General features: G+C 43.1%; 2 protein-coding genes across 2 annotated transcripts; both read right to left on the bottom strand.

Annotated features, from left to right (window-relative positions):
• Nucleotides 1-4567: 4567 nt before the first annotated feature.
• On the bottom strand, nt 4568-8162 carry CUNH15orf48 (chromosome unknown C15orf48 homolog). The gene is made up of 6 exons (XM_052672450.1): nt 8091-8162; nt 7961-8015; nt 7733-7821; nt 6961-7021; nt 6237-6327; nt 4568-5368 (listed from the first exon to the last, which is right to left on the bottom strand). The coding sequence occupies exons 2-5, from the start codon at nt 8000-8002 to the stop codon at nt 6259-6261; spliced, it is 261 nt and encodes an 86-aa protein (XP_052528410.1). The 5' UTR covers nt 8003-8015; nt 8091-8162; the 3' UTR covers nt 4568-5368; nt 6237-6258.
• A 512-nt stretch (nt 8163-8674) lies between these two features.
• On the bottom strand, nt 8675-14715 carry SPATA5L1 (spermatogenesis associated 5 like 1). Its single transcript, XM_052672431.1, has 8 exons — nt 13633-14715; nt 12960-13145; nt 12233-12391; nt 11505-11714; nt 10901-11128; nt 10284-10418; nt 9524-9649; nt 8675-8971 (listed from the first exon to the last, which is right to left on the bottom strand). Exons 1-8 carry the CDS (start codon nt 14698-14700, stop codon nt 8828-8830), a joined length of 2256 nt encoding a protein of 751 aa, XP_052528391.1. The 5' UTR covers nt 14701-14715; the 3' UTR covers nt 8675-8827.
• Nucleotides 14716-14719: the final 4 nt, after the last annotated feature.

The raw sequence follows: 14719 nt of genomic DNA on the forward strand, positions 1-14719 counted from the left end.
TTCTGGGAGTAAGATGGATCTGGCAGTCTTTAAGCCAAATGCCCTATTCTGACTAACTGTGTTTCATTCAAAGCATTTCACAAGAGGAAAAACAAATGCAGTAAAGGCAGCATAAAGCTAATGTTTCAGCAGACACAGAACTAAGGTCTCACTCAAGTTCTACCTGGCTCTTCTAAAAACCTGCAGCATGACTTGAAAAGGACAAAAAACATTCCAGGTTTTACTGAATTGTAGAAGGTGAGAGAGATGCATCATTACATGAAACATGAACAGCTTCGATATGAAAGAAGGAAGGCTGTTTTTGTGTAGTCAGGCAGTGATTCACAACAAGCATGTGACTTTGCTTTTCTTTGGCTGTTCAATACTATTTTCCTATGACTAGCAGAGATTACAAGTAATGTTTTTTCAGCCCTTATTTCCTTGTTTGTGCTGCAGCAGCATCAAGTCTGGTACGGGATGGCATTTACTTACTGCAAATACACTTTAAATAAAATAATAATGATAAAAAAACACAACCAGCAACCAGGAATGAAAGAGCCTTGCTGAAGATGAAAGCTTAAACACATTATTTATAATTAATAGGTTTTCAAACCGGTGTGGTTTTCTGACCTCTCGGCTAATCTGTTTGCACCTATAGGTGCCCCATTTGCTCTCTACACATCACATCATGTAATAAATGTATTTAAAACAACTGCACTGTATTGACCCTACATAAAATCTGCAAATAAAAATCCACACATTATAAAATGCTGAAATGGGAATACAAGGAACTCCAGCTTTTCAGAACTGCAGGCCATTAATCCACATAACAACCCAGTGGGACAAGGCAGGTGCTCACTGCACCTCACAGCGCGCACCAGCCCTTTCAGAAGGCAAAGTAGAGCTCTGGCCAATGAACCACACAAGCACTCAGTTGCTGGTAGCCTACCTCTGGCCTATCAGAAAAGACACATAGCAAGTGCCATACAAAGCAGGGAAATGGCAGGAAGTGGTTTGAAGCTGTATCTGTAAGTGGGACAGCCGGCAGCACTGCCTTGTGACCGCATCACTTCTCAGATGTTCTTTTAGGCAACACTGATCCTCACAGTCTATTTTTGCTGCTATTGACATTTCGTCCTGAGTCTGTGGATGCTCAGTTTGACACCGTCTGGTATCATCAGTGTCTGTACAGAGCTTTCATTCACTGCAGCAGAGAATACTGCTTTTAAAAACAAGTAAACTAATAAATAAAAAAGAAATTGCTGTTATAGTCTCATATTTAAAAGCCCCTGCTTCAGCAACACTTGGAGGATGAAGTCAGCAAAGCCATCCAGAGTCTGTCTGAATGAATTTGAACTGAAAGAAATAACATCTCCTGATTTCTTTAAAAAAATAGCAGAAAAGAAAACAAAAAGAAAGCAAGCTGCTTCACAGTCCTTGATTGGACTGCCAGCACCGTGTTCTACAAGGCTACAGGAACCCAGATGATTCACAGTATTTAGGAATAAGAAACTGCTTCACCACTTCAAGTTTGGAGTCACAGAACATCAGCAAGTTACTTTGCCATTTTTTTGTCAGGAAACAGAGACCAGTCAGCTTTTGCTGTATTAGTAAACAGAAGTAACAGTGTAAATAAATTAGACCAAGGTGCTCTGGTGTGCTTGTTTCGGTAGGTGCAACAAAGGGATGCAGCAAGAAGAAAGTGAAAGGAGTTTCACACAGAAGGCTTTGTAAGAAGCGAGCTGCTGCCTCCAGCCAGGCCAGGCCAACACAGCTGCTGCGCAACATGGCTGCCACGCAGCATGGCCACCTCGTGTGGAAACATGAGGCCCATGAGGCGGGGGGCACAGTAACACGTGTTACAGCACGTAGCTCCAGCAGCACAGATCTCTGCCAGGCATGGAGCAAAGAGCATGGAGACAGAGAGACACCGCGCATCTGTCCCACAACGCACGATTCAGATTAGATGTTGTGGAAATGTTTCACTCAGAGGGCGGCGAGGCCTGGGCATGGGCTGCCCAGAGCTGTGGGCGCCCCATCCCTGGAGGTACCCAAGGCAGGCTCAGTCCTGGGCAGCTGGGCTGGGAGGCACACAGCCCATGGCAGAGATTGGAGCTGTGCAATCTTGACGTCCCTTCCAACCCAAGCCATTTTATGATTATGTGATAACGTTATTCGAAAATAACAGATTGTTAAACCAGAATCCTTTGATCCTTAGACCAAGGTACAGCATGGGCAGGGCTTATACAGCCTCCATGAAGTGCCCTGCAGAAGAGTCTGATCTTTGAACCAGGTGAGGCCTATTGGCGCCTATTCACATTGGGCTTCCTCTGAAGAGTTTATTTGGCTGTGATAGCTGGCTCATGAGGGGAAAATGCTTTCAGCAAATAATCTACCTGCTCTCCATTCAAATCAGCACCTGAAGGTAAACAACTGCTGAGTACAGTTGCAACTCCCACAGTCCATTTCCTCAGTAATGCTTTTTCATTTTCATTCCTGTTTGGCTTTTAGGTTGTGTTATCTCATGCTGCTGCTTGTGTGATAGAGATGTGCTGAACACTGAAGACTTCAGACAATGAATTAAAACTGCTTTGAGTAGTGCAGCCACGTTTGTTTAATCTGAAAGCTTTTTTGGGAAACATCCAACACCAGCTACTACCCAGAATCAGTGACTCGTCCCATCGCTTGTGTTTGTTTTCTACAGCTAGTCCTGGGGGCAACAGCCCTCTGTTCTGAGACAGATGACAGCTGGAGTATGAACAATTTCCTTTAATGATTGCACCAGGCCCCTCTGTTACCACCACTTACTACAGAAACCACATGCACCAATGAAGTAGCTAGGCAGTAAAATACAGCAGAGAACCATAGAGCATCAGGCAGAGAAATGCTGACATTGGCTATCGCGTGCAAAGAAAACCAAACAAGGACCTCAGCACAGCTCTCGGATCCTGCAAATCTCATATCGTTGTGGATAAGGCCTTGAAGTACTACTATAATAATAAAGATTTGTAGTTAAAACAAAAGTGCACAGCAAAAGGAATATAAAGTTATTAGGTTTTTTTTTTTATTATTGTCAAGCTTAACCCTCCTTTCTGAAAGCAAAAAAGCATTCAATTTAAGAGCGTTTGAAATTTTCTCAAAGATCTTGTGAACTTACAGAAGCTCACACATAAAAATGATGGCCCTTACATCCAGGCTACCAAGCCTGTTCCACATCATGGCTTCTTTCAGGACATATATGTTCACCTGTGCATCAGATAAGCTGGAGAAAGGAGAGATGCTAAAAGGAGGTTGGCAATTACTTTTCATCCTTCTCAGGCCCTAAATCTCTCATTAACTCAGAAAAAAAGTAAATATGTCAGTGACAGGCTGGGACAGAGTAAGTGAAATTCAGATCAGGAATTTAAAAAGGACACCTAAAATAAAAAGAAAATGTTACAGAAGCGTGAAATAGCTGGCATTTCAAAAAGCCTGATTCAGATCCCAGAACAGATACCAGCTCTCAGGTTCTGCTGTGTGTTACTGCTTTATGAAAGCAGGTATTTTTAATATTTGTTATAAGTTTCTGCTGACTGTTTGAACTCATGGACTTACTCTTTTATTTACAAAGTTACATCAAACTTCCACTTTCAGGGGGAATATTTGTTCAGTTTGCATGTAAACTGCAGAGAGCAACCTTCTGTTCTTCCAGAAAACTCTTCAAAGAAAGACTGTAATAACTACTGGCCAGCTGCAGCTAGAAAAGCGTAACTGTATTTCAAATGGCTTTTAATCCAAATCCATAATAAAAAAATCTAACAAGCCAGTGAATATTATAATGAAACTTTGTAATTCATGTGTAAGTTGGAAAAGTACTAGAGAGGATGAGTGGAGATTATGATTGCTTAAAACTTAAAAGCCCAGAAGACAGGAAAGTAGAAGACTGAACAAGTAAAGAATAGAGAGAAGAAGGGAAGAAGTAAAGTCTATTTCAACAGCTTCTAAATTGCACAAGGAACAAAAAGCCTTGGGTTTGCACTACATGGGACATGGAAGTCCTACTGTTCCCACAAATCTCAGCTCATAAAATTCAATGGATTACATCCTTACTGTTTTAACTCTGATTCTTGTAGAACAAGGAAATTGTTTGTATATTGCTTTATAGACATATGTTGGGTAGTTCTGGGGGGTGGATACAGTAATTGGCCATGGTGCACCTTACTTAGAGCAATCTCATCAGTGCAGGAGAACATTCTCAAGGACAGCCTGAGAACTCAAAAAGCTGTCCTGAGAACTTGAGCATTCCTCATCATCTTTTTGAGGTGCAGAAAGAGATTTATTACATTATGGAAAAACAGCAACAACAAAACACTGAAAGCCAGCTATCAAAGCAGAGCACTGCATTACCTTTGCTATTATGCCTCAGGATAAAATGAGAAGCGACAACCTGTGAATGATGGCAGGCACGCTGCCTGATGCACTATGGCAGACACCACTGAGAACTGCTTCAGTACAAAAGATTATGTACAAGTGACTCACAGCTGTTTCCCTGATGTTGTTAGATACTCAGGTCAAAAGAAACAATGGTATTCAAAGACCATACCCATGATTTACTGAAGGACAAACTCATTTAATTCGTGTATCAACTCAGAGCACAGCACAGTACGTTTTTTGTATTGATACGGACAAGCAAAATATGGAAATACGCAATAACTTACAGAAAATAGTTTACAGTGCTTCTGTTTAAATGCTCAGAAGTTGTATTCCCCAGAACACTGGTTTTTGTGGTTACATACCACCCAATTTATCTCACAGCGTCATTCCATGAAATGAAAGCCAAGCTTGTACTCTGAAGTCCTCTAACTCCTGTCACTCCTAAATGCTGCTGAGTCATACTTACTTATCCAAATGTTACGCTGCAACTTAGCACAAGTGTCACAAATAACATTTTAACGCTTTTCTTCTCAGCATCAAGTACACCTTTAAGAAAACATAAATGCTCCGAAGCTGCACTACCAGCCTGTTAGGTGTTTGCTGCAGCAGAACGACCTCCAGCAGGAGGTTCACTGCTAGTCGAGGAGGGGCTTCTTCAAATTAATTTGTTTCAGTTTTCTTCCTTCCTCTCAGCCAGTAACATGCATCCTTATTATCCAGTGTAGAAGAAACTTTGTAACGCATGTGAAACTGCATGGAATGGGACGCCTACAGAAGGAGCTCAGAAAAGGATCGTTCTACCATTGCCTGCAGAAATCCCCTCCCCAGCTTGGTGAGGGTCTGCCTGTTGCATCATTTCCGTAGCCAATCTATCAGAAAACAAATGCTTAAAGAGGAAGCGTCTCTCTGAAGAGTCATTTCTACTTTTCATCTCTTTCATTTTCTCTTTGTTGAAGAAGTCCCTCATAGCTCGTATCTAAAATGTTAAAAAAAGCCCTGCTAGCTATGCAGTAAAATTAAGTTTGCATGTGAACTACCTAGCAGAAGATGAAGAATTTAATGATTAAAGTAGTTTTGGGTAATGTAAATTTTCTACTTCCAGTAACTTTTTAAAAGTTTAAACAGGAACAACATTCAAATGTAAAAAACTCTCTCATTTTTAATTCCTTTTTAGCCATGCTGAAGTTATGTTTTCACCCTGCATTCCCAAATACAGCCTTAACTCATCTATTAGACTCCTTGGTAGTCTAAGCTGAGAGCACATGTAAGTTCCAGTACCAAACCTTAACTTGGACAGAAGTTGTCATTACAGCTGATGTAGGAAATAAATGCAAGCGGACCTTTGGCAACATATGCTGCCATACATAGACGTCATCTGGCTACAATATCTGGTCTGTACACAGTGCACATACAGCATAAAAGTATAGGATAAAGGGGGAGCAAATCAGGAACACTTTAGAAGAGCTTGTGGGTAGTTTCTGTTTACAGAATTTACAAGGAATGTTGCAAAATGTTACACAGATTTTATTATCACAAAACTACAACTGTAATTTTGAGGAAAATGAGCTATAAAATTCTACTTCAAAAAGTGTGAAAACTTTCTCCATATTCAATTACCATCTGAATGTTCAACATCTGGCATCAAACACCTGCTGAAAACGAGCTTTGACACAGAATTTTGGACTAAGTGGATGTTGCATGCCAACTTCTAAGGCAACAAGAAACTCCTCATCCAGAGCCCAAAAAATGGAGGGAGACCCTAGAAATGTAGCAGAAGCATTTCCGCACACTGATTTCAGTAGTCAAGTTTGTGCAGAAGTGATTCCACTAGATTCATAGAGTACCTTTAGAGGCAACAGAAACTTGTCACTTCGTAAGCTTTTTGACACTTTCCAACTCTTCTATAGGCTTCCATTTCTGATGGATTGTTAACAGCTGGAAGAAATCAAAAGGAAGATATGAAAGAAATCAGCAAAACCCCGTATTCAATTCTCTCTCAGTAAAATGTTAGTCTTCCCTCCTACAATATCATGGATCAATTTATCAGTGAAGGATTTCTAATAGCTTTACATTAGCCCATTAAAAGTAATCAAAAGCAACAAGGGATATGATATCAATAATTTGTTGAACAGAATCACCCCGATATGAAACAATTAATGAACTCAACAATTATCCCCAAATAATTTTATTTTCCTCATCACCCTAGGTGCTCTACTGAACTAAGATGTTTCTCCTTACAGCTGCGGTACTCAAAAACATCCTCAGTCAATTTTGTAATTCAGGAACCAAGTGAGTGTAACCAGCATTTCCTCTGTGCCCATACTTCCACTGTTAGCAGTGGAACGGGGTAAGAAGCAGCTGAGGGCCAAGCAGGCCTGGAATGAAATACTTGAATTCCCCTCTTTAAATAATGCAATGAGATTCATTACACAATAAGCTCCACTTATTTAAAAGTGTCAGTTTCTTTTTTTGTTCTTATTAACATTTTCCTGGCTCTTACACAGCTATTTAAGTGCATTCCTCGTGCTGGAAACACACACCATTGGCTCTATTATTTGTGTTAATTACCTTCTGAGGCTGGGTAGGATCAATGGTTTCCCATGGCTCTGGATTGGCACCCTTGTTAATGCTTAAAGAGAAGATAAAGCAATAAGGTACTGTGTTTTAGGCTGTGAACTTACATACGTTTTTCCAGTATGAGCAATCTACAACCAGCACAACTATTCCTGTAGGTAAGCAGTTCCCTGAAACACATCTATACAGCTTTGGGAATTTCTCTTTCCAGTGTTAGATAGGAATCAATTATGCTTGCTTTCCTTGTGGCTCCCAGAGCACCAAACACAGCCAGTCTCCTTCAAGCATAACGCGCCATCCTAAGGCAAGAAAGCTGAGAATCAAAAGCGAATAAAGGCTCAAATAAAAAGGGGATTTTAATCCCGGTGGCTAAAGATGTTCCTTTCTGTCCCTTTGAAGTAAAGTCATTTTCCCATAAGCTGTGCATGGCTGCAAGGCATGGCCGAGCCATCGCAGCTCTGACTTACAGGCAGGGCACACTATCACACGCTGTGCACCAGCCTGCCTGCCTGCATCCCTGAGCCCCCAGCGTCCCTTTGTGGGAGCATCTATCGCCAATTACACCGAAAGCACAGAAAAAACGTGACCTATTCACGGCTGAGAGACCATTCCCTCTAGCCTAAAGGAGCTAACTTCGTCGGCACTTAAAACGCGCCGGTAACTTTGTCATTCCCGGTGCTCTGGAACTTGGCTCGGACTTCTGACTCTTCCTAGAAAGCAGGGATCGGGGCAGCGCCAGGCTGCTCCAGCAGCAGAGTTCGCTTACATCACGTCGGATTTGCTGACGAGGGAATAGACTGAAAAAGCAACAGCCCCAACGGCAGCGCAGGACACGACTCCGATCAGCGGGATGAGCTGAAAGACACCGAGGGGAGAGGTGAGCCGCCCGGAGCGGTTACCGGGAACGCAGAAGCTACGTCCGCTGCTTTCCCGTCCCCTGCGCTGCGATGCCGGGCACAGGGCAGCCCCAAGCGGAGCCGCCGGGCACACTTACTTCTTTCTTCGTTCTCAGCAGCTGGAAGAAGCTCGCGCTCATCCTGCCTGCGGACCTGCAACAGACGGCCCCGTTAGCGCACCGCTCCTCGGCACCGCCGGGTCCCCGAGCGGATACGGCTGTCCATTACCTGTCGGGACGGGACGGGCAGCACTCGCGGGGCAGCGGCGCGGGCAGCGCGCTCTGCGCCCTATATACACGGTGGACGCGCGCGGCGCCGCCCACACGCACAGCACCCCACAACCCGCACCCGCGGCAGCACAGAGCAAACGGCGCGGGCGCCCCCTGGCGGACGGCGCGGACGAGGCACGGCGGGACGCGGCTGCGATACCGCGCTCCTGCTCCGGCCTGAAACAGAACTTCCATAGGCCCGAGAGCGCGAAGGGCTGACCCTGTGCCCCAGCCGCGACGACAAAAGCCTTGCTCCGGTGCTGAAATTTGGGACGTGCTTTTGAGAAAGCCAGCTTGTAAGCACTCCCATCTAAAGCAGCTTGTACTGCATGGCAACCATCTCCCACCTCCCAAGGAAGTGTTCTTCTATCCTTTTAGTACTCACTGTGCTTTTTGGACCTCACAGTAAGTTAAACACTGCCATTTTGCCTGAGTTTGTAATTAGAATAAGGGAATCTGTAGTAAAAGAGCTGCTGTGCAGTACTCACTGTATCTCAACCCAGCCCCAGCAACCCCAGTTTTATTTATTACTGACACCACAGATTTTTCAGAAGTGAACTTTTACTGTATTTCATACAAATTGAAAGTGGTAATAAATACAGTACAAAAAAGCAGAAAAGATAAGTGATTGCAAATCTGTCCCCAAGACATACTTAATAACACTCAAGCCACATAATTCCTTTATGATTCAAGAGGTTAATTCTTGACTATAAATTCTTCATAAAATTCCAAGTCTTTCATGCTTAAAGATGGCTTTACAGTCTCCAGTGATTTCACAAAATGTTCCTGTTTTACAGCGGTTGCTTCGAGTCCATTCTCCTGCAATGCCAGCAAGGCAGCCTTTGAAAAAGAAAATATTAGAAGTGCTTCATGGTTTTAAGTTGCACAGAAGTCATTGCAAGTAATTCAAATATGTTACACAAAACCAAATTTTAGACAAACTATCCAAAAACAGCACTGTACAACTTACAATATTTATGACAGATCAGTGCATGCTCCACCTTTAGTTCTGTGGTCTGGATTAGACAATGTATCCTTGATCACTCTTAGATTTTTTTTTTTCCAGCTAAAAATGCCACTGTCACTTCAAAGTACACAGAAAAAAACTTCTCTGGATCTGAGCCTGAATTAGAAAGGCCATGTGCTACAGAAGGTAGTATAACTACTTCTACCAGTGCCATCATCTACTTCTGCCTGGAAATCAGAGAACACCTTTATACTGATTTGGCTTTTTATCTTAAGTTTTAACTTTTGCTCACTCCTGTTTTACTCATTCTCCTTCCATTTTCAGTTGAGGAATAAGCTGTACTGCAGTTAGCTTGGTAACGTGTATGAGTTAGTTCTCTTTTTCCACAGTTTATTCCACAGATTAACCATAAAAACATTCCTTACCTCCTTGCACAGATTTTCAATATCAGCTCCAGAGAAGAAGTCTGTTAGGGCTGCTATATCCTGCAGTGACACGTCAGTATCTAATGGAATTTTCTCTGTGCAGACTTTCAAAATGGAAAGCCTTCCCTGTGAGGTGGCAGGTATTGATGAGAAAACCAAACCAAACAATTACTCCCACTCCAAAACAGTTCAAAATTTAATGTTAGAACTAAGGAAATACAGAAAAATACAAAATCAGAATTACGTTTTTGGTGAAAGAGTAAAGTATTATTAACAGAGATGTTTACTCTTATGGTTCTCATATTCATGTCTAGTATTCAATTACTCATCACTTCATGAAATGAGACCAATTTTAGATATGTTTCCATACACAGTCTGCTTTGGGTCATCTCTTTTTAGGATGGGGAAGGAGGACAAACATTTATACCAATGAACACTTACAGGAAATGAAGATTTGAAGAAAGGACAGCCAACGTCTTACAATACTTTCTACAGTTTGTTTTTGTAAACAGACAATTACTTCAGATTGCTGCCTATTTTCTATGAGCAGTGTACCTACATAATCAGGCCAAATATTACTGGTATTTAAATTACAAATGTAATTATTCCCTTCTTCACATATCTTGAGTTTGGCAACTCATCTCCAGTGAGCCATCCCTCAATTCTGAAGCACATTAGATTATGTTCTTTTTGTTCTGAAAGTATGCTGGCAATTTTTCTCTCCCCATTTAACACCACAGATGGATTTGTGATACATCACCTTTAGATCTGGAGGTGGAATATAGATCACTCTGTCTAACCTTCCAGGGCGCAGTAAGGCATCATCCAACATATCTGGCCTATTTGTTGCAGCAACTACCATGACATCTCTGCTCAAGGTTTCCTGAAACTCTAGCTGAGCAAAGAGATGGTATGAAGGCATTAGTGCAACACAATTAAGAGAGGTTTACATATTTGTTAACTATTAGTGACAAAAGGGGGAGGGAGAACAGAAAATGCATCTCAGCATGTAATTATTTTCCTTTTTGTATCAGTACTTCATTTTCTTTGAGATGAAAAATGAACCTATATAAGAGCAAAAATAACAGTCCAAAAGAATTTGTCAAGGAAGATGATTTGTGACACAAAATGTACCCCAGTTATTTCTGTTCATGAGCCTGTGTTGGTATTTTGTTCAAAGTTTCATTGAGGAACAGATTTATAAAGACAGTGAGCAGCCTTCATACAGTATTTTATAAAAAAAATCAGAAATGAAGTAGAATAGCATCTTTTTAAGGTTGAGGATTTTAAGTTTAAAAGCATGAATGACAATTCAAGTTTTTTGACACTTGGGCTGCACTTATCATCCGTACCACACAGAAAAGGGAACTTCAATACCTGTCTTTCCTCATCACTTAGTTCCTCACATCTCCCCTCAAGCTGTAGTTTATTCCCTCTTCTTTCTGTGACTTTCAGTCCAACACCATCCAACTCATTGAGAAGCACAGACAGCACCCGCTCTGAGACACCACGGCCAGTTTTACCGCGCGATCGAGATCCCAGGATAGAATCAATTTCATCCAGGAAGATTATTGCTGGGGAATTTGCTCTCGCTTGGTGGAAAACCTGTTTTTTGGATTTTTAAAAACAAATGTTAATGCACATATGTTGTTTCAGGTAAGGTGAAACCGCTTGTTTGCATATAGTCTTATTTTTACTTAGCGATGTGGACTTAAACTTATTCACACGCAAGAACAAACATTTATTCAAGAAGCCATTCCAGCTGCCATTCCTACAGACAAATTCTGCTTCTGAATTAAATTCTGCAATGAAATGAAAACAAGAGGGTGGAAATATTTTCAAAGCTTAAAATTGTCATCATTTTAGGGCTAGACTTCCTGTTCATATACATGGGAAACCATACGTTAGTTATCAATTTCATAATCAGGGCAGAGTTTTAACTACCATTTTCTTTGCACCTTGTACAAATTGAAAATTGTACCTGAGATAAAATCTTCTCTGAATCTCCAACATAAGGTGAGAACAGCTCAGCACCACTTACAGACAGAAAGGAACAGTGACAACTTGTGGCCACAGCCTTCACCAATGTGGTTTTGGCACACCCTGATGGCCCATAGAGAAGAACACCCTTTGGACGAGCCAGCCCCATCCTCACAAATGCCTGAGGAAATTTCATGGGCCACTCCACACTCTGTTAATACATAAACAAGGGATGAAATTTTCAGTAACAGAACTAAAGATCAAAGGCAACCGACAGAACAGCTGAGCACAATACTCCACTCTTTAGTGCATACATTAATTTGAAAGCAACACAGAATGCTAACTTGCCTTCCTTGGTAGAAAACACGCACAGCCACTCTTCTGGAACTTCTCTCTCAGTCTCAAATGCAATAAAAGACAACTCTTGAAGGATGATATGCAAGAGCCACCTCTGGCTATACAATCAGAGATGGACTGCTGCAGAGTTTATCAGCTACTCAGAAGCACACTAATTATTCCACTGTATTATGCTTGCTGCTCTTATCTTGTGATGCTGATGCTAAATTATTATAGTGCTTGTCACTTAATGTAGTAGAAAATAATGCTTAAAATAAAATATAAAACCATGTAACTCATAAGATAATGCATTTCCATAACATAACATACAGAATACCTTGGAGAACAGGTAATCAGAAATTGCCTCTTGTTCTAAATGTATTTGCATGTTACCTGTTTTAACTTCAACTTCACATCTTCAAGACCACCAATCTGCTCCCAAGTGATGGGTTTACACTCTTTGAGTCCAACTGCACCTCGGAAAGAGGATGGCTGAATTTTTTTAAAAGCTTCTTGGAAATCTGCCATGTTAATTAGCACTTCAGCTGAATCCTGAAGGAAAACAAACAAGGTGTATTAGCAACATTTTTAGCATACAGTGTATTTCACAAAAGGCCAAAGACAACTCAAATTCCTGCCCTAACAAGCTCAAGCAGTGCACACACATAGATGAAACAAAGTAGAACATATTCTCTTCATGGCAAGATCATGACATGACATTTATCAGACATAAGTATTCCACAGAAAGTTTTCTCCCTAAATCATAGCTCCAACTACATCAAACAGATGCTAATTCAGGGTTACTATACACAAATTCCTAGATTCTCTAGAATAATCAAATAAAACAGGCCTTCACACATTCATAACAAGATGTAACAAAAACTTCCTGCAAAACCTTCCACCCACAAAGAAGAAAATTTACTTTGAAGACAGGAACTTAAGGGACTAAGTGAAACAGCAGGCTTACATTTGTAACACTTTTTTTTTTCAGTAATTATTTTCCTTTTCTAATTTCTGAATTCTTCATCTTGTTCAAATTTTCAAGTAAAACTATGTGCTAATGGAGAAAGGGTGTTAGATAATAATCATGTCTTTTCTCTTGATTGATTTGCAATCATACCAAAGAGCTGTGGAACACAGCCTGCATAGCAGCTTCTCTGCAGAACGCTGTAAGGTCAGCTCCAACATACCCAGTTGTCATTTCTGCCAGCTTAACCAAATCAACGTCTGTAGAAATGGGCATACCACAGGTGAGCATCTGCAGGATGGATCTCCTCTGCGTAAGCGTCGGTGTCCCAATAATAACCTAACCCAAGGAAGATAAAATTTTCAAGTAGTTACTTCATATTCCTCTCGTTTGGCCAGTTCTACGAAATAAGTTTGCCTCCACTTTAAACCAACTTCTGAAGATTTATACATACTTATATTGCAACCAAAAGAATTCAGGAGGAACTTAACAGTTCACAGATTACAGCTATTTATAGCATCTTTCACATCTACTTCCCAAGAGAACAGTTGTTGTATAATCAGTTGTTCATAAGACACTGTTAGTCACTGTCCATCAAATCCTGTTTTTAGGTAATATAAACAACTGACTTAGCAATAAGATTATTATTTCATTGTTCACAAAGGCTGAATTAGATAACAAACAGGTTTATTTAATTGAATGCATTATGTAAAATTCAGGCTTGGCTATGTGAACTGGGTGCTCGTCTTTATTAACTGTCCCCTTACCACATCCCCTAAACAAAAAGAGAAAAGAGGGCTGAGCACAGATAGCAACGTCTGCTTACTTCTCTGTCAAACCTGCCCGGCCTTCTCAGCGCAGGATCCAAGGCGTCAGGCCTGTTTGTCGCTGCCACAACCACCATCCTATCCTTACCAGCACCAGCACCGTCCAGCAGCGTCAGCAACTGAGCAACCAGGCGATCCTCAGGAGCGCTGCTGGAGCTCCGTCGTTTCGGGCACAAAGCATCGATCTCATCAATAAAGAGCACGGTCGGGCCCTCACAGGACATCTCCCTGCCCTTTTCAAAGACGCTTCGCAAATTCTCCTCGCTTTCCCCCGGCCTGGAGCCGTACAGCGCGGGGCCGCAGACGCACAGCAGATACGCGCCCACCTCCTTCGCCACTGCCTTCACCAGGAGCGTCTTCCCCACTCCCGGAGGGCCGACCAGCAGCACCCCGTTGGGGACGGAAAGCCCCAGCTTCTTAAACGTCCTCGGGAAACGGAACGGCAGGTCGACCATCTCCTTCAGAGAGTCTCGCACATCGTCCAGCCCCGCCACAGGAATTTCTGCCGGGTCCTCCGTTAAGAGCCTGTACCGCTCTAAAGTCATCACCTCCGTAATCGTCACGTCCGTCTGGGGGGTTATCAGCCCGGCTTCCTCCGTCGCGGGGTCTACGGAGAGAATTTCCACGTGCACCACGGGAGCGCGGACACGAGGGCCAACAGTCACGACGTAGCGAGGGGAAACGTAGACGTGGGTCAGCAGGTCGCGGACCGCCTCCTGCAGCCCCGCAGGCCGCCCGCGCGCGCCGCCCCGCAGCACCGCGCGCACGGCCGCCCCCCGTAGGCGGCGAGAGGACAGCGGCTGCAGGCAGCCGGGGCTCAGCGTCAGCCCGCGCGGGGCCGCCGCCGTCAGCCCGGTGCTGCAGGCCGGGTCCGCCTGCACGTACCCGTCCGCCAGGTCCGGCCGCGGCCACGCCGTGCACAGATAGCAGCCGGCGGGCAGGGAGATCCGCAACGGAGCGCCCAGCCGGACCCCCAGGGAGGAGAGGGCGGCGGGGCCCAGCCTGCACCGCTGCGTGCCTTCGTCCCCGGGGTCCGGGGGTAGAAGCTTGAGGGGCGCCGGTTCCATGGCGGCGCGCTGCTCGCTC

Source organism: Tympanuchus pallidicinctus, unplaced genomic scaffold, assembly GCF_026119805.1.
Source record: "Tympanuchus pallidicinctus isolate F22 unplaced genomic scaffold, pur_lepc_1.0 scaffold12, whole genome shotgun sequence".
NCBI lineage: Eukaryota > Metazoa > Chordata > Aves > Galliformes > Phasianidae > Tympanuchus > Tympanuchus pallidicinctus.